The sequence below is a fragment of the Mustela nigripes genome, chromosome 13 (genome assembly GCF_022355385.1).
Source record: "Mustela nigripes isolate SB6536 chromosome 13, MUSNIG.SB6536, whole genome shotgun sequence".
Lineage (NCBI taxonomy): Eukaryota > Metazoa > Chordata > Mammalia > Carnivora > Mustelidae > Mustela > Mustela nigripes.
Window position 1 is genome coordinate 140,203,010 of NC_081569.1, and position 23,495 is coordinate 140,226,504.

Consider the following 23,495-nt stretch of genomic DNA (forward strand, 5'->3'; position numbering starts at 1 on the left):
CACTTGGAATGGTGGAGCTAATATTTAAGGACATTTTCGATGTTTTCTTCTCAATGCAGATTCCAGAACAGTTTGGCCCGATCCGGACAGTGACCGAGGGGAAGGGCGACGTGATCTTGATAGGCACAACTAGAAACTTCGTTCTGCAGGGCACTCTGTCAGGGGACTTCACACCCATCACTCAGGTGCGCTCCCGCCCAGCCGGCCCAGCGCGGCCTTCACCGGCTGCGGAATCAGAGGCTCAGAGAGCATGAGAGAGGCTTGCACACATGGGATGATCCCTTTGTCTTCTAGCAGCGAAGCCTTCCTTGGCATCAGTTTCAGCTGCTGTCCTGGCTTAGGTCGGGTGGGAAGGGAAACTGGGGAGGGCAGCCGAAGGCGTGCAGATGCCACGGGCCCCGCCCCCAAGTCTCCCCGAGTGTTTCAGAGAGCTTCCTCTGTCTTGGTCCTTTGCAGGGTCACACCGATGAGCTCTGGGGACTGGCCATCCACGCCTCCAAACCTCAGTTTCTGACCTGCGGGCATGACAGGCACGCCACTCTTTGGGACGCTGTTGGTCACCGGCCCGTCTGGGACAAAGTCATAGAGGTAGACATGCACGTTATGTAGCGTTTTTCTTATGAAAGTTCATCTGGAACACGTTTGTTTATGTTTTTGCATGCAATGGATAGAGATAGAAAATTGTCCCAAAGTAAATGTCACCCAGTTCACTCCGTTTGGCCGACATTGGTTTAAACATGGCCTCAAGTGGTCCCCTCCGTGTCATCCTGAAGTTTGCTGGTGAGTTTTTCAACAGCAAGCTAGCCTTGCAGAGTTGGGGGGTTCCCCTGAGTGCAGAGTTCCTTCACCAGCTTCCGTGCTCAGAAGCCTGTTGTGAGCCCATGCCCCGCCTACAGCGCACCTTTGCAAGGAGAATTTACGCATCCAATGTAATTATCTCTACGATTGGAGTTTGACCCTCAGGCTTTAGACTTCCAGTGGGCTTCGCTGGAATCCTCACAGAAGGAACTCAGATTACGTATTAGAGCGCAGGGATGTCCTTGTCCTGCCCACGTGGAGCCAGCAGCGGGACAGTTACTGAGCGCCGGGCACTGGGCATGCAGGAGCTGGAGCCTGCACCCGCGAGGGAGCCAGGTGACCAGGTTGGAAGCCAAGGCTTAGCCAAGTCCACTGGCTGGCCGTGGCCGCTAGGTCAGCAAGTGACAGAGCCAGCGCTTACACGCAGCTCAGTCTGATTGCCTGACCCCGGTCTTCCCCTGCGTGGAACAGACTGTGAAGCACCGTATGTCCGTGTAGCCCGTGTCCTTGCTGACGTGTCCCGCCCTCTGCAGCCCCCACTCCTCCTCGCAGCCCCCACCGAGGGCCCGGCACTCCCCAGCATGCCACATCTGCATTTCAGCCTTTTACCCCCTGGCCCCTTGCCCCCGAGAAGGTCACCGAGGGCCTAGAGCTGGCTGCCACTGGTGGAGCTGAGCACTGAAGTGACAGAACCCGAACCCCTCAGACGGAAGACTGGGTCGGACCAGGTGGCAGGATGGGCTGAAGGAAGCGGTGTCCCGTGTTGGACCTGTCCCCCTGGGGGTTGGGGGAACAGATGGGGGGGCACGGGGGGGGGGGGGGGTGACCTCCCCTGCTGCTCTTCGGCCGCAGCCCCCCTGAAAGCAATCCCAGAGGCTCCATCCCCCTCCTGCTCCCCTGACCAGTCACCCCTCAGCCCGACAGAAGGGAAGGGGCTCAGAACCAGGCGCCAGAAAGATCTCTGGTTAAGTCCTCGCTCCTTAACCCACTGCCATGTGGCTTTGGACGAGAACCTCCCTGTGCCTCAGTGTCCTCAATGGGGAAATGTAAGGAGCCTGAGAGAATTAATGACACAGCAAAGCTCCAAGCGGAGGTGGCTCTCTCTCTATCTCGGGGTGGCCCTGAGCTTGATTGCAGCTCCCACCGGAAGAACGCATTGCCCAGAGCAGAGTCAGTACCTGCCGTCTCGTTTTCCAGTTGACGCGGTCACGTCTCGATGCCCGTCTCTTTCCATTCCCACGGGTGCTGCTTTCTCCGTCTCCCTGTCACCAGTCCCTCTCGCTTGGGTCCATTCGAAGCCCTTCCGCCAAGGGACCTTCTATCTAAAGCAGACTCAATGATGTCACACTTTTCAAAGATTCTACTGTTTTTAAGTCCTCTCTACACCCAGTGTGGGGCTGGAACTCAACACGGAGATCAGGAGTCACACGCTCTACCGCCTGAGCCAGCCAGGCACCCCAGTCATGTCACACTCTCTACGGAAAGAAAACAGTCAGTGTCACCATGCTCTTGTTTCCCCGTGATCTCAGCCCTGACCGTGGAGGCACAGCCTTCCTTAGTGACATCCACACACCTTCCATCCCACCGGGACATCCCAGCTTGGGATGCCCTTTCTACCCATCATTCCTCAAATACGCCCCACACTGGGTCGCTTCGGCCTCTTGGGTCACACTCTCATCCCCGTAGCATCTGATCCCAGAAAATACTGATCGGGGTGTCCACTTCCTCTTTCACCAGCCCGATCCCTCCTGGACCGGAAGCTCCAGTTCCAAGGGTCTCAGCACCAGGAAGCATCTGCCCAGTCTCCCAGTCGAGCTTCCTCTAACTCTCCCTCTCCTGTGACTTGACAACTTGCTTCTTCCTCTGTCACCGGTTCCATCCCACCTTGTGCCAGAGTTAGTGACGGACACGTTAGGGACACTGGATCCAAACCTGAATGTGCTTCCTGGCTCAAGACCCTTGCGGGCCTGCCGAGTGTGCAGCATGAGCCCCAGGGGGCTCTGATCCACTACTGGCATCGGGCTCGGCGGTCCTGTTCCAGGGCCATCAGGCACACCATGGGGGTCAACCCAAGGGGCTGCCAGGACTGGGAGAAAGAGCATTTATGTTTGGTCTGTCTTCTGATTCCTGTAGGCATGAAAAGATAATTCAGACAGAAAGAGGAAAACCTCTAAAGGGACCCATACCTAGTGTGACGGACACGTGACCTTCACCAGAGTAGAACATTTTCCTCTCTTGGGAGCTCAGAGAGCCTTGTTGTTTCAGTGGGGCCACAAAGCCCCTTTGGAACAGCCGTGCATGTGTGTTTTCTGCGGTAGTGCTGTGTCTGGCCATCAATTTACACTTCCTTTACAATGTTTTAGGATCCAGCTCAGTCTTCTGGTTTTCATCCTTCAGGGTCTGTGCTTGCGGTGGGAACACTGACTGGCAGGTAAGTCCGTGTCGCCAGGGCTCCGCTTTGGGTCTGTGGTCCCCCAGGGTCAGGCGCAGGGTGGCTACCCCGTCCAGCTTCTAGCCACCGCCTGAGAATTAAGCCAGAACGCAAAACTAACAGGGAAGACGGTGACCTTCGCATTCAGGACAGGCCGGGGGAGGAGGTCTCCGATGAAAGCGCTGGACCTTCCTGCCCATGCACAGACACACATGTACACGCACACGTGCACACACACACGCACACACAGACATGCTTGCCTACAGTTCCAGGGGATTTGTGGAGCTCCCCAAGCCCTGATCTGCAGGCTGTGGGAGGAGCCTCAGCTTTGGAATTGGGCGAGAAAGCATTTCAAAGCCCCAAGAATTTAAAAATGCTTTTCTTGCTGCCCTTTCGAAATTCTAGAAACTGCCCAGATCCCGAGCCTCGCGCTCAGATTCTGCCAACGTGTATTTACCAAGAGTCTCCAAGAGGCCAGCCAGTAGGCCTGCACTTGACTCCCGGCTCCACCACTCAGCAGCTGTGTGTCAGGGCCAGCCAGACAACCTCTCTGAGTAGTTTCACATCATAAACCGTGACAGTATTACCTGCCTAGACACGTGGCCCTGGCAGTCGGAGGAGGTGGCGTAGGGGTTGTTCTCTGGGGTGTTGGTGGCTCTGATGCTCAATGTTTCGTACATTTTGATTACACTTTCATATCGTTTGTCATGGTACATATATGCTTGTTGAGGTTTAATTCAGATAGTTTGAGTGATTTCCTCCCACCCTTTCTCTCTAGAAAGCAAACCATTTAGACTCTGTTGGGAGGACTATGGAGTGTGTATGAGGGAAGAGGAACCATTTATAAGTCACAGGTCACAGCATCTTAAGAGCAGGGCACCTCATAGCCAACAGAATTCTTCACAAAAATGTTTTGCCGCGTGTGCATTTGTGTGCGACACCCACACATTCATACACACACACATACACACACACACCCTCCTTTTAACTCTCCCGGGGACGGTGGAAGCTTCAGACTCCACGGGCTCTGATGAGTGGCTGACAGCCAGTGATCACTAGAGCCACGTGCTGACTGTAAGCGGTGGGACAGGGCCTGGGAGCTGCACCAGGATGCCCAGAATCACAGACAAGGTCCCGTGGGTGGGAGAAAGGGCACATGGACTCTAGTGCTTCCCGCCGTGTCTGCCTCCCACATTCTGGTCCTCGCGCCAGCCTTGGCTCTGGATGGGGCCGTTCACGGGGCTCTGGAGCATAGCCCATCAGCCCCAGCCCCTGCACTTATGTTCTGGCCTCTGTTCATGGTCAACAGCACGTTAAAGGTAAATGGTTATTGAAGACACAAGTCGAGAAGCGAAATCCAAATTTCGAGGGTCAGCCCGTCCCCTGAACTAGGAAACAGAGAAACTCGCACTGCTCTCTGGCCGAGCCCGTGGAGGGTCCCCTGTCTGGGGTCCCCTGGGTCTGAAGCTGCCACAACAGGGCACCCACAGTCCTTTCCATCCCTGGAAACACTGGAGTCCGTGACTGTCACCACCGAGAACACACAGGCCGGAGATTACATGCACCGAGTACCGAGTCCTTGTTGGCAGATAGAAAGCACATCTGTATCCCTTAGGGTTTGCTTCAACACTGTGCCTCCACGGTGGACTTGGCCCTTATCCTCATTTTGTAATCAAGGACGTGGAGCCCAGACCAGGTCCGTGGCCGCCCTTCTGCCACCCTCCACCCAGGCTTTCCCTGGGCTGTTGCTGCCAGCATCACTCCCGGGAGGCCAGACACCCCAAGGCTGGCCCAGCCCAGCCCCTGGGACCCACCCTGCTGCTCTGGGGCCAGATGTCTGGGGAAACCCGTGCAGGGGCCCCTTTACTGCCTCCCCTGGCGGGGGGGCCTAGCCTCCGGGCTTTCTGTCCTTTGAGATACACATGACAAAACTCAAGCCCTGAGGTCCCTGTCACCACATCATTTCAAAGGAAAGCCAGCGTGCTGCTTTTCTTTAGGAAATGCTTATCTGAAGGAACTTTGCCTGAAAGAAAAGCCGAGAATAAGCGTTCTTGTTAAGCCAACAGAGTATTTATGAAGCCCCAAGAGGAATGGTTTTTAACATTACTGTCAAGTGTACTAGTCTTCCTTTATCTTCTCACCAAACAACTTACTGTGCTTTTTCTCGTGTTCCAACAGGTGGTTTGTGTTCGACACGGAAACAAAAGATCTGGTCACCGTTCACACGGACGGAAACGAACAGCTGTCCGTCATGCGTTACTCCCCAGGTGAGAGCTGCAGTCCGCTGGCCATACAGTTAGGAAATCCTGCATGGATGTCTTTAACAATTTTTTTTTTAAGATTTTATTTATTTATTTGACAGACAGAGATCACAAGTAGGCAGAGAGGCAGGCAGAGAGAGAGAGAGGGAAGCAGGCTCCCTGCCGAGCAGAGAGCCCGATGCGGGACTCGATCCCAGGACCCTGAGATCATGACCTGAGCCAAAGGCAGCAGCTTAACCCACTGAGCCACCCAGGCGCCCCCTGCGTGGATGTCTTTAAAGGAAGAAATCTCGAAAGCCGCCTGAGCGGAGCTTAAACTGTCCTGCTTCTAACTGTCAAACGTAGACAAAATTAGACCGACTCGCGTACTGAGTCCGGGCGGTCACCACCCAGCTGCAGACAGGACCCACGCTTAGCCATTCTGGCTTCGCCGGAGCCCCTTCCAAGCAGTTCCCAGAACTTAGCCCTTCATCTGTTAATATGACCAAACAGATCTTGAAAAGATGAGGCCTCTTTATTTTTTAACACCTTTATTCAGGTGTAATTGACAGATTCTGAGTGAATTCAGGCCACCATACAGCCGTCACCACAAACCTTGCCATTGCCCCAAAACTTCCCTCCCTGCCCCCTAGCGATTAAGCTCTACTCCCACCCCTCAGCCTTAGGCAACCACTGATGTGCTGTCTGTTCTATAAATCTCCTTTTCCGGACATTCCCTATCAATGGAATCATATATTACAGAGATCTTCTACCTGGAATACTGGTTTTTGAGATTAATTTCGGTTGTTAAGCATGTGTCCGTACTCGATTCCTTTTGAAGTGCTAGAGAGGATTCCACTTTGTGGATATGCCTCATTATATGCTTATCCGTTCATCCGTCAGCGGCCGTGGGGGTGGTGTCTGGTTTCTAGTTAATAGGAAGAGTGCCCCTGGGAGCACTCCCTGTAGGTCTCCTTGTGGTTTGTTTTCATTTCTCGAGGGTGAATTCCTAGGCAAAGGACTGGTGGATGGCATGGTAAATCTGTCCAACATTTTATGAAACGGTGCCCAACGGCTTGCCGGAGAGTCTACAAGGTCTCGGGTTCCCACCAGCAACGTGTGGGGATTCGGGTTTTTCTCTGCATTTCCACAACACCCGTTATTACCTGCCTCTTTCACGACGACCCTTCTGGTAGGGGTGGAGTAGTATCCCGCGCGGTTTTAACTTGGCTCCCAAACTCGGAAACGCTGGGAATGTTCGCCTGTGCCTGTCAATCCCGCCCGTACCTTTGGTGAAATACCTTTTCAGGTATTCTGCCTGTTTTCTACTCAGGTTGTCTTACTCTTGAGTTGTAAGAGCGCTTTCTAGGGTCCGTGTCTACGTTTCAGCTCTGCCACTTGCACGTTTCCTCCCAGGTGTGCCTTGTCTTCCCGTCTTCTTAATGGGGTCTTCGGGAGCAAACGCTTTCCATTCTGATCAAGCCCAGTTTCTCAGGCTTTTCTTGGAGGGATCACGCTTTTCGTGTCGCGCCCAAGTCCTGGAGGTTTCCCCTTGGCTTTCTTTCAGAAAGGTGATTGTTGGGGCGCCTGGGTGGCTCCGTCCGTTAAGCATCGGACCCCTGGTTTAGGCTCAGGTCATGATCTCAGGGTCGTGGGATCCAGCCCCGGGCCGGGCTCCACGCTGGGTGTGGAGCCTGCTCCAGATTCTCTCGCCCCCTGTCCCTCGGCCCCTTCCCCTCCTTTGTCTCTCAGAGTATTTCCCTTCGCGCAGTTTCAGTCACATGCCATAGACTTTGATAGATGTGCTTCCACGTCCTTTCCGTTCAAAGCACTTCCTAGCTTCCCTAATGATTCCTTCTTGGGCCTGCGGGTTCTTGAGATGTGTGCTGATGAGTCCCGAACGTTGGGGGATTGCCCATGTCCCCTCCTGTCGCGGCTGGAGCATACCTTGTGTGGCTCTAATCAGGCTTGCCTCATGGAGACTTGTTCTCACGGCCCGACACTGGTCGTCCCGGACCGTGTCCCAGGCGCACTTGAGGAGACTGTGCGTCGTGCCCTCCTGGGGGCAGTGCCCTCTACGGGTCGGTGGGACTCGCTGGCGGCCAGCGCCAGGCTGACCCATGTGTCGCTGCGGTCGTCCTGTCCGGTCGACTGCTGCGGCCGTGGCCGAGAGGGAAGGCTCGCCGTCTCCCGCTGACGCCGTGGGACCTGTCAGTTCTCTTCCCCGCCCTCTGTTTGGCTTCACACGTTTTGGGCGTAGGACAGGCCAGAGCCGCACCCCACACCGCCAGCCAGGGAGGCTCGCATCCTGCGCCCGCGGCCGTGCGCGCAGGGCGTGTCCGGAGTTCAGGCCGTTTCCGGGTCGGCCTGGCTCCTACTTCCGCTGGCGCGGCGGCGTCTTCCCCGGGCATGCGCACAACCGCGCCGTGGCCGCGAGCTCCGGGCTTCTCTCCTGGCTGCCCCACGCAGGCACGTACACGCATGCGCGCGGCCTCCCGCCGCCGCAATGGACTCACTCCAGCGCGAGCCATGAGTGCAGCCTGGAGATGGTCACTTCTGTCCACAGTGCTGCAGGGCAGAGGCCTCGCCCAGAGCTCTGTAGGGAGTGAGCCGCCTGACCACGGAAACAAAGCCGCTGGTGCTCAGGGCCCTGCCCGGCCAGAACCTCGGAGCCCCCCAGCCGGTGGGCGGGGTGAGCACCGCCCCAGGCACGCGCCCCAGGGACTCATGCTCTCCTTCCCCCCAGGTTCAGCAGCTTTTTTTTTTTTTTAAGATTTTATTTATTTATTTGACAGAGATCATAAGTAGGCAGAGAGGCAGGCAGAGAGAGGGGGAAGCAGGCGCCCTGCTGAGCAGAGAGCCCGATGCGGGACTCGATCCCAGGACCCTGAGATCATGACCTGAGCTGAAGGCAGAGGCTTAACCCACTGAGCCACCCAGGCACCCCCAGCAGCTTTTTAAGCATAAACACTTCTCGGATGGATTTATGCCTTTGATCATTTCCAGAGTACGGAAATGGTTATTTTGGTCGGTTTTGTACGTCTTTATAATCGCTTTATGGGGAGAGGATTTGCCAGGCTTCTCCCTGGGCCACAGCTGGAAGCCCTGCCTACTTATTTTTAACATAGCCACAGTGTCACTGTCACCTGCTCAGCTCAAATAGCATTAACTTCTTAATATCATCAAGTATTCGAATAGTCAGTATTCAAATTTTCACTTGACTTCTTAACAGTTTAAATTGGGATCCAAGAAAGTCTCATACATAGTAACTGCCTGGGATGTCTCTGAAGTCCTTTATTATTTTTTTTTTTTTGAAATATTTTATTTATTTGTTTAAAAGGGAGATAGTGAGAGAGGAACTACAAGCAGGAGAAGCGGGCGAAGGAGAAGCAGGCTCCCACTGAGCAGAGAGCCTCATGCAGGCTTGGATCCCAGGACCCTGAGATCATGACCTGAGCCGAAGCAGACGCTTAACGGGCTGAGGCACCCAGGCGCCCCTGAAGTCCCTTTTAATCCACAGTTCCTCCTGCTTGTCCTCTCTCTCCCTCCTCCACCCCCTCCCCCCTCTCATGTGTACAATGTTCACTTGAAGGAATGGGCTCATTTTTCCTGTAGTTGTTTTCTCCACTCTGGATTTTGCTGAGTGTGTCCCCATGGTGTTCCTCTGTCCCTTGGACTTCCTCTGATGTGATGTTTGCTTCTAGAGCTAGATTCCATCTAGGTTCTGCTTGTATTACTGTCTTCCAGCTACCAGAGAGTCACATCTTCTCTCACTTTGTGTGATCTTAAGAGCTGTTGGTGCCCAATCTCCAAATCCACACAGGGCTACAAATGAGTGGTTTGGCGATGTTAGATATTCTTCTTCACTTATTAGATATAACAGTTCCATAAAGAAAAACTGCTGATCATCTACTTTGTTATCCAGAAGCATGGCAGCATTCGTTAAGGAAAGTCAAGTTAAATGCCTGATTTCTTTTTTTTTTTTTTTTTTTAGTTTTATTTATTTGAGAGAGAGAGTGTGTGCAAGCAGCAGGGAGGGGCAGAGGGAGAGGGAGAGACAGTCTTAAGCAGACTGTGTGCTGAGCATGGAGCCTGACGCAGGGCATGATCTCACAACCCTGAGATCACAACCCAAGTGGAAACCAAGTGTTGGACGCTTAACTACCTGAGCCACCCAGGTGCCCCTGCTTGGTGGCTTTTACTTTATTTACCAATTTCCAAAATAATGAATTTGTTCTCTGTACCCCTTAACAATGATGAATCAGTGGTGGTGGGTTGGATGCCATTGTGAACTGAAGTATATTTGTTCTCTTTCCGTCTGGGATAGTTATCACAGGTGGAGCTGTTTACTCATCATGGGCCAGTGGAAGCCTGAGTCCTTCTGACAGTGTGGGTGCCAGGAGGGCTCATGGCTGCTGGGCAGGCGCTTGCTTCTAGGCCTTGTCATTGGATGCTTGTGTTTTAGGAAATGCTATTTTTCTGTGATATGCAGGATATTCAGCTACACAAACATTCTCAGAAATAGCAGTTTTGTCCTTGGACATGCTTGGCCAAGACTGAGCTTCTACTGCTTTGTAGGAATTCTCTATTTTATAGGCTGAACGGTCATCCTCTCTATGTCATGGCAGAGCTGTGTTCTTAATCTCCTCTTGTATCATTAGAAAAGGAGCACCCCTTCCAGATGTGTTTTCCTGGTGCCTGAGCAAAGTTCACACTTGTCACCCTAAACAGACAACCCCCCCCGCCTCAGGCACCTTGGAACCTTTTCTCCAATGTTGAGAAGATGTTTACTCAGCTCAGAATGCTTTTCATTCTTGATGTTTTAAGTATCATATTTTACTGTTAATTCTGGCAAATATTTCGCATTCTTCTATGCGTATTACATGTTTGTCATCATTTTCTGGTTATTTGAATCTTCTTGAAATGCAAGAAGCCCTTGTCTGCACTCTCTTTCCTAGGAAGCCCTCAGATCTCTACCAGCTCCTGTGGACATGAGCGGAGATCTTTGGGGAGTATATTTGCATTTCTTGTCAGTTATCTTGGCCATCCCCTGGAGCAGGGAGCCCAATGTGGGGCTCAATCCCAGGACCCTGGAATCATGACCCAAGCTGAAGGCAGCCGCTTAACCAACTGAGCCACCCAGGTGCCCCATGGAGCTTTTCTTCATTAACCAGGGGACCCTTTTCTCAAAGAGGCTTTTGTACACCATGTTCATGGCACTGTTATTCTATGAGAACTATTCTAAGTGGTAGAAGCAACCCTCGTGTCCATCAGTAGATGGATGGAGAAGCAAAATGTGGTCTAGCCATTCAACAGAATAGTATTCAGCCTTGAAAAGGAAGGAAATTGTACAACATGCTGTAACAGGTGACTCTCAAGAACGTTACGCTGAGTGAAATAAGGCAGACACAAAAAGACAAATTGTATAATCCCACTTACAGGAGGTACCTAGAATAGTTGAAACCCTAGAGCTGGAACAGCTAAAATTATAACAGATGGCTCCACTATGAAAGAAAGTTAACAGATGATATGGTAGTTCTTACCTTGAGGTCATTTTAGAAGTGTACAAGCCAGCATGCCGACATATCGCGTGGCAGGCATTCAGCCGTGCTTTGCCCTTAATCTATGTCACAGGGGCAGCAGAATCAGCAACAAAGTCCTCCAGGCTCTGGAGTCAGACTGCCTGGGTTCAAATCCCAGCTTCCGTAAGCCTCTGTGACCCTGGGCAAATTACTTTACCACTTTTTGCCTCAGTTTTCTCTCCTGTAAAATGGGCATAATATCTGCCTGTCTTCAGGGTTTATGAGGATGAAATACATGAATACAGGAAGAATATAGGAAGAGTTTAGGATGGTACCTAGTGGACACTACATAAATGTGAACTGTTGTAATTTGATAATAATTATCATTAGCCTTTAGTGTCTATCATCATCAGTATTGTCAGGGCCCTGTCAGTTGGAGGACTCAAGGGTGGATGGTTTCCCATGCCGCTCTGCGGCCTTCTTGAGAACCATCCCCACAGATGGTCTCCCCCTCCGGCCTCCGCTGTCCTTGGCCTGTTTACCCCTATTCCATCAGGATTCCCACCTGGGACAGGCTGACTTGGTCTTGCCAACACCCTTATTTTGACCTGGCCCCGGCTAGGACTTCCTGAAACAACGTTTCCTGATGGTTTGTTTCCTGTAGGACTCCCTACCTTGCAGAAGGAAAATCTGATGACAGTGTTCGGGGGGGAGAACCTTTCTTAAAGACTTACGATGGCCAGTGACCCCCAGGACCTTTCCAGATGCTGTTCAGGGAATCCTCTGAATCGCTATGAGACGGAACCATTGCCGTGCCCTGTGGATGGAGGCGCTGGTGTTTGGTGTGAGAAGGGACGCATCGCAGTCCCCAGCCGGTGCACAGAGACCCTGCTCCTCTGGGTTCATTCCAGACCCTGGTGGCCACCCCACACATGGTTCCCGTCTCCTTCTTTCTGCTTCCTGGCCTCAGGAAAGTCTGACCTTCTCTGGATTAGGCTCTTGGGCCTTGTTTCCTTCCCAACATATCCTGCATCGCCCCTCTGTGCCTTCACACTTGGCAGCTCCTCTGCCGGCTACGAAGGTGGGCTCTGCTTTTATGCTACATTGAGCTCCTTCCCTGTGTTTCCACACAAGCACCGAAGCCCCATTCCTTAGGCTTTCCTGAAAAACCAGGAACCCCAGGCGAAAATGGTAACTGATGGCCTATTTGGAAGAGAGGGGGACAGGGTCTTCCAGGCAGGGCAGGGGTGTGGGAGGGAGGACAGAGCGTGCAGAGATGAGGTAGGAGGGGTCCTCCAGGCAGGGCAGGGCAGTGTGTGCAGAGGTGCGGTGGGAGGGGCCTTCCAGGCAGGGCAGCGTGGTGGAGGGAGGAGGGTATGTGCAGAGGCCTGAGAGCCTGAAGCTCAGTGAGGAGCGAGGTGGCCCCTTCCTGGAGGCTCTTCTCGGCCCATCCCTGAGGGAACGAGTGTTGGTCCTTCCCTGTGGGAGTGGCAGGGACGGAGCTGCTAAGGGGAGAGATCTGGTCAGGAGTGGATTTCTTTCTTTCTTTTTTTTTTTTTCTTTAAGAATTTTATGTATTCGACAGACAGAGATCACAAGTAGGCAGAGAAGCATGCAGAGACAGCGGGGGCAGGGGAGAGGGAATCGATGCGGGGCTCGATCCCAGAACCCTGGGATCATGACCAGACCTGAGCCACCCAGGCACCCCCAGGAGTGGACTTCTAAAAGACAGCTTTGGAAGTGGTATAGGACTCCCCGAAAAGCAAACTTTTCTCTTTAAGTCCCTGATTTGGCTATTTTTTTCTAGGTCTGTGATGTCACTAGCATTACTTCTTGTCATTGATAAGTGTTTGTATTTAAAATAAACATCAGGGGCGCCTGAGTGGCTCAGTGGGTTAAAGCCTCTGCCTTCGGCTCGGGTCATGATCTCAGGGTCCTGGGATCGAGTTGGGCTCTCTGCTCAGCGGGGAGCCTGCTTCCCCCTCCCTCTCTGCCTGCCTCTCTGCCTACTTGTGATCTCTGTCTGTGTCAAATAAACAAATAAAATCTTTTTTAAAAAATCAACGTCATTGCGTATTTCTGCAGACGGGACCTTCTTAGCCATCGGCTCGCATGACAACTGCATCTACATCTACGGGGTCAGCGACAATGGGAGGAAGTACACGCGGGTTGGCAAGTGCTCGGTAGGCGCTCTTCTCATTCTCGCGGGGATGTGTGTGGTCACCACGTGTCTGCCATGCCAGGAATTTACAAGGCACATGAAACACATCCTGCTCTTCCCTCCCAGGGTCATTCCAGCTTCATTACCCACCTGGACTGGTCTGTGAACTCACAATTCCTCGTGTCAAATTCTGGAGACTATGAAATCCTTTACTGTGAGTACACCCCAGGGCCTGTCTGGGTTTGGATCACATAGAACATTCACTCCGAGACCAAAACGGGGTCTCCTGCAAAACCCCACTTCCCATACTGCCTCGGCCTGTGCCGTCGCCTCCAGGCCTCCGTTGCCTTTTCTATAACGCAGGGGAGTTGGGAAGGGCCACCTCTAAGAGCCTGCACACCACTGAGATCCTTAGGGGCCCAGGGTAGTGTGGGCCCCTCTGGAGCAGAAGATGCTGGGCTCCAAGGAGAGGGATGCCAAGTCCTGGAGGGAGACGCCCGAGGGGGGCAAGTGGGGCGGGAAAGAGTGGGTTGCGAAGGCGTCATCCCAAGCAGGCAGACACAGTGAAATCTCTCCTGCCTGGGGGGACAAGTCCCGGGGGCCCCTCCTGCTTCTCTCCCCACCCCTCCTGGCAGTGTCTGTGTCCAGGCAGGACCTGAGGACACCGAGGATGATAAGGCTGGCACTTCCGGAGCACAGGCCACACCCCATGCACTGGTCCTTACACGTGTGCCCGGCACCTGCTGTGTGCTGAGCTCTGGGCTAAGCACGGGGATCGTGGGGCAAAAGGAGGGTCTCGTGTGCAGCCTGCAGGATGGTACTAAAAACTTTATATACATTTTCTCTCATGATCCAAAGCTCTCCAGGCTTATCCCTTTTATAGACAGGAAATCTGGGCTCAGACACGAGGCCACAGCATCAAGAGCCAGTGCACAGGGAGGCAGCTGTCCACTTGCTGGGGAACCCAGACAGGTGGAACTGCTGGCTTGGAGGAAAGAGGGAAATAGCACATGCCAGGTGGTACCCGGTCTTCCCTCCCTGCCCTGTCCAAGGTGCTGCCTGACACAGGGCAGAATCAGGGGGAGAGACTTCAGAAATAGGCCATGAGTCTAGAGTCTTCTCAGACGGTCTTATACGCTATGAGTGAGAGCTCGTTTGAGGAACAACAAATCACCTGGGTATGACTGGTTTCCATAAGCTGCTACTCCTAACCCTGGGCTGCAGGGGTGTGTGTGTGTGTGTGTGTGTGTGTGTGTGTGTGTGTGTGTTGGGAGACAGCTGGGGGGCCTGAGTGACAGCCTGTGGCAGCTGTCCACTTGCTGGGGAACCCAGACAGGTGGAACTGCTGGCTTGGAGGAAAGAGGGAAATAGCACATGCCAGGTGGTACCCGGTCTTCCCTCCCTGCCCTGTCCAAGGTGCTGCCTGACACAGGGCAGAATCAGGGGGAGAGACTTCAGAAATAGGCCATGAGTCTAGAGTCTTCTCAGACGGGGAGGGGGAGCGGGGAAGGGAGACACTGACCAATTGGAGGCCAAGGTACCTGCGGATGGTCAAAGAGAAGCCAAACTGCAGGAAACAGCCCCAAAGAGGGAAATGGATGGGAGGTGGTACCCGGAGGCCCCAGGTGTGCACAATTGCGGCCGTGAGCCCAGCTCCCACGGGGCTGGGAAGCGGAAGGGGTCCCACTCCACAAGGCTCTGTCGCTGGCGGGACAGGGCTCTAAGGGCCAGCCTTGTCAGGGGAGGAAGGGGGGCTTGTGGCTCAGACATCACCAGACTTGGATCTGCTTGTTCCAGGGGTTCCCTCTGCTTGTAAGCAAGTCGTAAGTGTGGAAACTACAAGAGACATTGAGTGGGCTACTTACACCTGCACTTTGGGGTTCCATGTCTTTGGTAAGTTTTCTGAAGCTTCCATTCAGTTCAAAATAACGTGTATCCACTTTTAGAATATTTCTCTAATAGTTACAAGCTCTCATGGTCGCCGGTTTTGTCCAGCTGCTCTGTTGCCACATGAACCCTATAAGGACATGCTCCCTGCTGCTCCCAGGGGAAGAGCCAGGCGAGAACCAGAGAGAGGTTTAACCCTTATTGTATGAGTCCTGAGATAATATTCTAGAATCTTCTATGAGGTTGTGCCAGACTTCCTAGAAAGATAGGCCAGATGGCACTCAATCTATTTATCATTTGTTAGTTATATTTTTTTTGGTTCTTTAAATTTTTCACTTCCTGTAAAGTTGAGATTGGAATATATTTATAAATGGTGTAAAATAAACTACCACAGTGTAGCAGAATAAAAAAGAAAAGACAATATTTATAATCTCTTTATGTAAGACCATAAGTCAGTAAGGTGGTCAGAATTTCACAAATCTCTTTAGAGCTAGCATTTATCATTTTCTGGTATAAATGCTAGGAACTCCTGGCTTTAATCTAGATCTGTCAGTTGAGAAATGGAGGTACAGTCAGCTGTCTCAGATGCAAAGTTATTGGGACCAAAAGGGTCTCCCAGAGCAATGATCAGCAGACACTGCCTCCTCCCCTCGCCAGACTCCAGACCCATGGCAGGCAGATGCCACACCTGCCGGATGCCACCCGAGTAGCCACAGAGGGCAGATACCGAGAAACACCGAGGGCGCCTGGGTGGCTCAGTCTGTTGAGCGTCTTGATTTCAGCTCAGGTCATGATCTCAGGGCAGTGGATCGAGCCCTCCGAGCCCCCGTCCTCGGGCTCCATGCTCAGCAAGGACTCTGCTTGTCCCTCTCCCTCTGCTCCCTCCTCCACTATACACACACACTCTCTCTCATAAATAAAGAGAATCTTAAAAAAAAAAAAACACCTGAAAGGCACATACCGGGTTAAACTGTCCTTTGGAGAGACTCATATAGAGTTCCCCCAAAAAACCCAAAAGTTAGGAAACTGTAGGCTGACGACTGGTCAGCTTCCCCTCAGATGCTTTGGGAATAAAGGAAAGGCATTGTGTCCCAAGCCAGAGTTTCTGACATGCTCTGTGCTGTGGGGTCCAGAAGGAAGGGGCCCCCGAGAGTCATAGGAGCCCAGAGAGCCTGCCGTGGCTCTCGCCTGGGACCAGTGATCTGGGAGCGGCCACGACGGAGACGATCATGGGCAGGCTGGGAGCTGGCCCTGGCTTCGAGAGCCAGGGACTCCGGGCGATCTGATCTCTGTGGCAGCTCAGTGGCGGGCCCTGCGCAGCGTGCCCCGGTTTCTCTGGACTTCAGAGCTCTGTCTGTGGCCTTCATTTCAGGAGTGTGGCCGGAGGGCTCTGACGGAACCGACATCAACGCCGTGTGTCGGGCCCACGAGAGGAAGCTGCTGTCCACAGGCGATGACTTCGGCAAAGTGCACCTGTTCTCTTATCCTTGCTCACAGTTCAGGGTATGGTCTTCCCCGGACCCTGCCCTCGGGGCACCTGCGTCGTGGCCCCACCTGGCCGTCTGGTGATTGACTAGAAAGGTCGCCTGCATGAACCTGCCAGTCTCACATGCAGACACAACCCTGTCGTCCCGCTGTCCTGGAGCTCTTCTGGGCTCCCCACTGCTCTCTGGGGAGAACCCCCACCCACAGAGCCCTTGGAGCTGGCTTGTCCACCTCTGTGGCTTCCTTCATGGGCCTCACGCCCCCCACCAGCCTCTCTCTGCTCCAGCCCTGCTGGAGCTGAGCCAGCACCAGTGCCAAGATCCCCCTGCCCCGTCCTTCCCAGAGCTGAAGCCCTTCGCCTTCCCCCTCAACCCGGGGCACCTGGTTGGTCCCTCCTTTGGGCGGTCCCAGGCCTGGTACAGCGCTCGGGCCCTGAACGTGTGCCCTGCCCGTCTCTGTCCCCCCACGAGGCCAGACTCTGGGGCTGCAGGGAGGGCCTCCGTGCGGTTTGTCGGCACGCCCCTACTGCGCCTGGGCACGAAGCAGGTGCACGTGCGAGAGCGGCTGCGGGAGGGAAGAGCGAGCGGACAGTTCCAGGACTTTCCGACTGCACGGGACACTCTGCGCTAAGCTCTTTCTCTGTCGTTCTTCCCCAGGCTCCGAGCCACGTGTACAGCGGACACAGCAGCCACGTCACCAACGTCGATTTCCTCTGTGGCGACAGCCACCTCATCTCCACGGGCGGCAAGGACACCAGCATCATGCAGTGGCGGGTCATTTAGTCCAGCAGGAAGCGTGGGGGCAGGACAGGGGCAGGCACGCGTGCTGGGCTCCACCACTGTGATTTCTGTTCTGTCTGAGAAGTTCCGACAGACCTCAGGAAAACCACTCCCTCTACCGGTTACCTTAGCTTAGCGAATCAGTGAGCGTCACACCAGAGCAGCGGTTCACGGTTCTCCTCGGTTGTACAGTATATAAAACAGTGCACATTTCATACTAAAACAACATGCCAGGGTTTACATTACGGCGACATCAACAGAAGCGACTGGTATATCCTTCATAACTTTTCTACGAACCCTTCAAAAATGGTCACAGAAATGCCTTTTAAAATATTGTACATAAGCTTTACTCTCTCCACCTAGCTCGCTAAGTCAAATATTTATGATGATAATGAGGTACTGAATTGGGATCACTATTGAGTAACTGGTCCTAAGGGGATGACGGAGGAGAGCGAGGCGGACTGAGCTGCACAGCTGAATCGGGAAACACACATGCGGCTTCATTTGGTTACATCCTCCGAGGGTTCCTTCCGACCTCCGTCCAGGAGGCTGGCGAGAAAAGGGTTGCAGTCTTCTTGCGCTACGCAGACTGTACTCCAGAGTAACTTCCGCACTTCAGCAGGGTATGCAGGCACCGTAGAGTCTCAGTGACACTGTCCGCCGACCCCAGGGCAGGCCCCCGCCTCACTCCCTTCTGTCCCACACTCACTTGCCCGGAGGAGCGGTGGAGACATCTAAGCCACCTTCTTCCGTCTCCGAGTCGGCATGATCTGGTATTGTATAGGACTGTAGAAATTCATCCTAAAGATGTAAGGCTAGGCTTTACTATTTTACGCTTATGGACATTGTATATTTGTATTCTAAGACCAAGTAGACCAAGTCAAAACACTATCTCTGAAGTGTACAATAAACCTGCGGCGGGGAGAAGTCTGGAAGGTTCCACCGGGTGCCAAGGGCAGCTTCTTTTCCTGTCTTCTGTGCGTGGACGGCTCTCTACACTACAAAAGAAGACTGCACTCTGACGAGTCAGACAGGTGGCTTACGTTTGTCAAGGCCTTATCCATTTTGATTGTGTGACAGATTGAAATTTATTGTTTACATTGGGGAATGTATCTCAGATTTTAAAAACAGAAGAGTAATAAACAGACTTAAAAACAAACACTAAGATTTCTACTTGTTCTAGGCAAGTAAATGAATGGAATTACCTGAACTCCACGGCGCTGGTTGTCCAGAGTGGCTGACTAAGCACATCTGGAGGCATGTTTGTCCCATCTCCAGCCTGCGGCGCAAGTGCGGGCCACCAGTAGAGACGTGTATTAAAGATGAATCTGTTTGTATGTATCCTTATCAAATATATTCTATAATGAAATTAAAGCTGAAAAGGATTTCTTATTGACCTATAATCATGAAAATATATAAATTAAAATATTTAAAATTAGACATGATTCACACTATATTCTGTTTCATAGACATACTTTTTTTGTTCTCACCTGGGTCATTTGCAAATGGGACTTTAGCTGGCATACAGTGTGTAAGCATCATCAGATTCGAGGACTATAAAGAATTCAGCTTAGGGGCGCCTGGGTGACAGTGGGTTGGGCATCCAACTCTTGGTCTCTGTTTGGGTCGTGGTCTTGGGGTCATGGGACTGTGCCCTACATTGGGCTCCACGTGCACTCAGTGAAGTCCGCTTGGGACTCTCTCTCTCCCTCTGTGCCTCCTGCTTATGCGCTTTCTCTCTCTCTAAAATAAATAAATCTTTTTTTAAAAAAAAGGAATTCAGCTGAAGGATGTCTGCCGGGCTCAGCTGGAGGAGCATGCAACCCTCGATCCCAGGGCTATAAGTTCGAGCCCCATGTTGGGGTTAGAATTTCTAAAAAAAAAAATTTTTAACTTAAAAATTTTTTTCAGCTTAATTACCATACCTAGTTGTTATTTTACTTGGCTATGTAATACTGGCAAAAACAATTACCTTTACGTTAATAATTAGGGGAATCACCAGGTTGAGGAAGGGGAAAGGGACTCATTATTGATCTTATAAGATCTACTTTTATTTTTATATAATTCCACCCTTTTCCAGGTTCATAAAGGAAAAAGGATATTTATATAAACTATTACTGTTCGGATTTGTCCATATTTTATTTATTTATTTTTTTTTAATTTTTTTTTTAAAGATTTTTTTTATTTATTTATTTGACAGCGAGAGATCACAAGTAGGCAGAGAGGCAGGCAGAGAGAGAGGAAGGGAAGCAGGCTCCCTGCTGAGCAGAGAGCCCGATGTGGGGCTCGATCCCAGGACCCTGAGATCATGACCTGAGCCGAAGGCAGCGGCTTAACCCACTGAGCCACCCAGGCGTCCCTTCCATATTTTATTTATTTACTTACTTTGGAGGGTGGGAGAGGGAAAGGAGAGAGACTCTCAAGCAGGCGCCACAGCCAGCACAGAGCCCATTGTGGGGCTCAACCTCACAACTCTGAGATAACGACCTTCCAAGATCCAAGACTCCGCTAGGACAAGAGGCCCAGAAGCAGGGGCGGCTGCCAGGCCTCTTCCTCCCAGTGGCCCAAGGCCCCATCAGCTTAGCTGGGCTATGAAGAGTGACAGCCGAGGGGCTGTTGCCCGAATCTCCGTGAGGCGCTGAAATCGGCAACCAGGCTACAAGCGGCGGCTGTGGAGAAGGGCTGGTCCGGGGGAAGTTTCCAGGGGAGGCATGCCAGCAGGTGAAGGACCGCCTATGGCCGGTGGGTGTGGTTCAGGCCCCTCCCCATTCTGTGGTCCAATGGCCGTGTCATTGGCCAAGATGCAGAGCACTGCGAGTCTGAAGGTGGATGACCCCTGGGACAGGGTAAAGCGAGGGGAGGGCCTCCGTGACATCCAAGTGCAAGTGCAAGCGTAGGCTAGCAGACTAAGGACAGAAGTCCAGCAGCAGGTGCCACAGTGCCACAGAAGAGCGCCACGTCTGACACTGGGGTGTGGCCAAGATTGCGGGAAGCTGGTCCAGTCGGGTGAGGAAAGGGCCTCTGCCCCAGCCAGGGGTACTCAGAGTCCCAGGGCACCCAGAGGAGCACTAGCTGCCTGCAAGGAGAGGGCTCACTCCAGAGCCCACACACGCACCTTCCCCACCCCCAACTTTTTTTTTTTTTTTTTTTTGAGAGAGTGCGGGGGGGCCGGTGCAGAGAAGAGGGAGAGAGAGGACCACACCCAGCGTGGAGCCTGACATAGGGCTGGATCTCACCACCCTGAGATCATGACTCAAGCTGAAATCAAGAGTCAGATGCTCAACCAACTGAGCCACCCAGGCGCCCCTAACCCCCTAAATTTTTGAATGACTACTTCCACTGCCCAGAAGTGACACACTGCACCCATTAACCATGTTTTCTGTCATCTGGGAACAGACTAACATCATATGATCTCTAAGGCTTCCAGAAGAGCCCATAGAAGAAGCAACGTTTGAGCTCCTCTGGCCTCCTCAAAGGGGGTCTAACTGCACAACTGGGAGGGAGCTGTTTGGTGAAAATGACAAGAAACATACTGATTCTCTGTGGTTTTGCTTTTTTTATATATATATAACTTTATGGGAAATTTGGAACATACACTGAAGTAGAGCCTCTCACCAAGTTTCAAAAATTATGCACATTCAGAGAATCTTGTTTCCTCTGTCTCCCCAAATCTGGATGACATAGAAGACTGGGATGTTTTCAAAGCAAGTCCAAGTCCTGTAATGCCTCCGTCTGCAGCTCCCACAACAATTTATTTCAGTAAGCACTGTAACACCATCACCACTGACCGGCAACAGTGAGTCCTGATGGTCTGATACCCAGTCCACCTTCTGGTCTCTCCAGTTGTCAGACCAGCCATGTCTCCATGCCAAGCATCACGCGGGGATGCCACCCAACCAGGCAAAGCACGGGATGCAGAGCCCACCTCGAAGCCTGGCACAGGGGCTCGAGCACCCGTGTGCAGCTGAGCTCAGGACCCTTCTCCAAAGCCCACTCTGACCCCCAGCTCAATGCCGCTTTGCACCCTGCCCCTCCCCACACCCTGCCTCTGGTCCCTGAGGATGCCCCCTTCTGGGTCACCCGACCTAGATTCTTCCCACCTTGGTTGGCCGGTGAGAGGGAGACCAAACAGAGGACCAGCTCCGAAACCTTCTTTCCCCTTGGAGGGCTGAGCCTTGTTTCCAGGGAGCGGCAGTTCCAGCTCCTCCCAGAGGGTCCCCGCTGCTCCAGCTGGAACCTGGGAGGGCTGGTGGTGGGGAGGGTGGCCTAGGTACCCTCCTGCTCTCTTTGGATACGTGAGCACCCTCCACTCAGGAAGCCCAAGGGAGGGGTGAGGTTGGGGTCCCGTGAACACAGATTTGCCTGAGTTCAGGATGTGGACGAATTAGCTACAAATATGATTGTCTGGGCTGAGAGCAAAGTAAGGGCCGCAGCGCCTGCCAGATGAAGACGGCAAAGGCAACCCTCCCCGCTGAATTGGACCCTAACCCCCTCCCCGGGCTCCGCGGGCTGCAGGGTCGCCACCTTGTGGCGGGTATCAGCGCCGGCTTCTCTTCCTCTGGCTGGAACAACGATGCTGCGGGTTCTGACCTCGGTAGGCGGGGAGTGTGGGGCCAGAGCAAGAACATGCTTCCACGACTCTGTCGGACTTCCACTCGCTGGATGGGGCAGGCATTTCAAGCGACTGTCCTCAGGGAGCTTTCGAGGATCTTGGGGAGCCCCAACATTGCAGACAGCCTCACCCTGAGTCCCCTTACACTGGATAAGGGGCCTCTCGTGCCCCCCCACTCCCAGCAGGCCTTGATCACCGAGAGTCGCTCCCCAGTCCTCTTTTGGTGGGAGCCCCCCCACCCCACTCCAGGAGGCCCTGTGGGCAGAATCCAGGCTCTCTACCTCAGTCAGAGGAAACCTCTGTGGCCCCCACCCCCCGGCCCTGAGACTGGCGGGAAGGAGGTTCCTTCCCCCCACACACAGCCTTCTCTGCACATCTGGCTGAGAGCCACCTCCTGCCTTTCGATTTTTAGCCATCAGCTCACCAATCCCAGGGGCCACCCACCAAGCTCCCCCCTCCCTCTTGGGAGGAAGGGGGCTGGAATCAACAGCTCAACTTTGCCCCAAAGAAATTCCCCTTACAGAGACTTTTTTTTTTTTTAATTCTACTGCCAGACACTTTTGTCCCCATAACATGGATGAGGGAGGCTCAGAGGTCTCTTGGGAACGTCCTTGGTAAGCTCTGCCCAGCAGCACCTTCAGACGTCCCTTCTGTCGGATCTTGGCTCCTGGACTGGCATGTCAGTTCAACAGCTGGTTACACAAACTGCTGCCGTCAGGATTCCTGCAGTTTCCTTGTGCATGAGCAAGAGTTTGGCATCGCTGCCCGGGAGGGGGACCGCTGGTTTTCTAGGGCACGCACCTGCTCGCTTCTCAAGACTCTGCCCGGTCTTCACCCTGGGCACCAGCGGAGTGCCTGCTACCAGGCTACAAGGCAGCACAGCAGCTGAGAGATAGCGTCACTGGCCCCCCTCCCTTTGATCAGGAAGAGGCAGAGGGCTAGAAAGAGGAGTTTGCCCCAGGCTGCTTGGTTGACAGTCCCAGGTTCTCCCAAGCTGTGTCCCCCGCCCCCACCAGTGTTCTCAGACTGACGCTCTGCTCGTGCAGGCTCTCCGCGTGACTTTGGGAGTGCCCCATTCTATATATGGTGTGACTCAGGCGCAGGTTGCCTCTGTAACACACTGGAAATTCTGTAACAAAGAAGCCTGTTGACCCTGACATTTCCCATACTCATGCACTGGGCACTTCGGCTCCCACGACGCTGATTATTGGCCAGGATCGATGTTCCGCGGCATACCATCTTGGGAAACACTGTGGGAGAAGGTTAGTCATGCAGAAGCTTAATATAACAGAGAAGTGAAAGGGAACCCAGATGCCCAACAATTCTCCACTTCCTCCTCTCCCCTGTTAGGAAGGGGTTCGAGGCCAGATTCAGAAGGGCGACAAGGCACAGGGGTGCTTTTCTGTTATCCTGGAGTTCCTGGCCAGTTTATTTCGCTCTGTGCACCTGGCTCGAGAGCACTCAGCCTCCCTGATCTATACTGTCAGCAGCGGGAGGGTCAGGGTCCGAGGAAGAACATCCGGGGCATTGGAACAAACCCTCTCCCCCCGCCAACAAGGGAGGATCTTGTTCTTTTTTTT

At 53.1% G+C, this 23,495-nt stretch overlaps 1 protein-coding gene across 4 annotated transcripts in view; it reads left to right on the forward strand.

Moving 5' to 3' along the window:
• Nucleotides 1-18,736, forward strand: part of EML1 (EMAP like 1) — a 173,411-nt gene extending 154,675 nt beyond the window's left edge. For 3 of the 4 annotated variants that reach the window (XM_059373956.1, XM_059373958.1, XM_059373957.1), the window contains 9 exons: nt 60-185; nt 457-588; nt 3,162-3,229; nt 5,408-5,496; nt 13,077-13,174; nt 13,279-13,366; nt 14,950-15,045; nt 16,412-16,542; nt 17,181-18,736. In XM_059373956.1, the coding sequence (XP_059229939.1) occupies nt 60-185; nt 457-588; nt 3,162-3,229; nt 5,408-5,496; nt 13,077-13,174; nt 13,279-13,366; nt 14,950-15,045; nt 16,412-16,542; nt 17,181-17,306 (954 nt within the window). In that variant the 3' untranslated portion in view covers nt 17,307-18,736. The remainder of the gene's footprint in view (nt 1-59; nt 186-456; nt 589-3,161; nt 3,230-5,407; nt 5,497-13,076; nt 13,175-13,278; nt 13,367-14,949; nt 15,046-16,411; nt 16,543-17,180) is intronic. The other variant, XR_009399216.1, reaches the window with a different exon arrangement.
• Nucleotides 18,737-23,495: the final 4,759 nt, after the last annotated feature.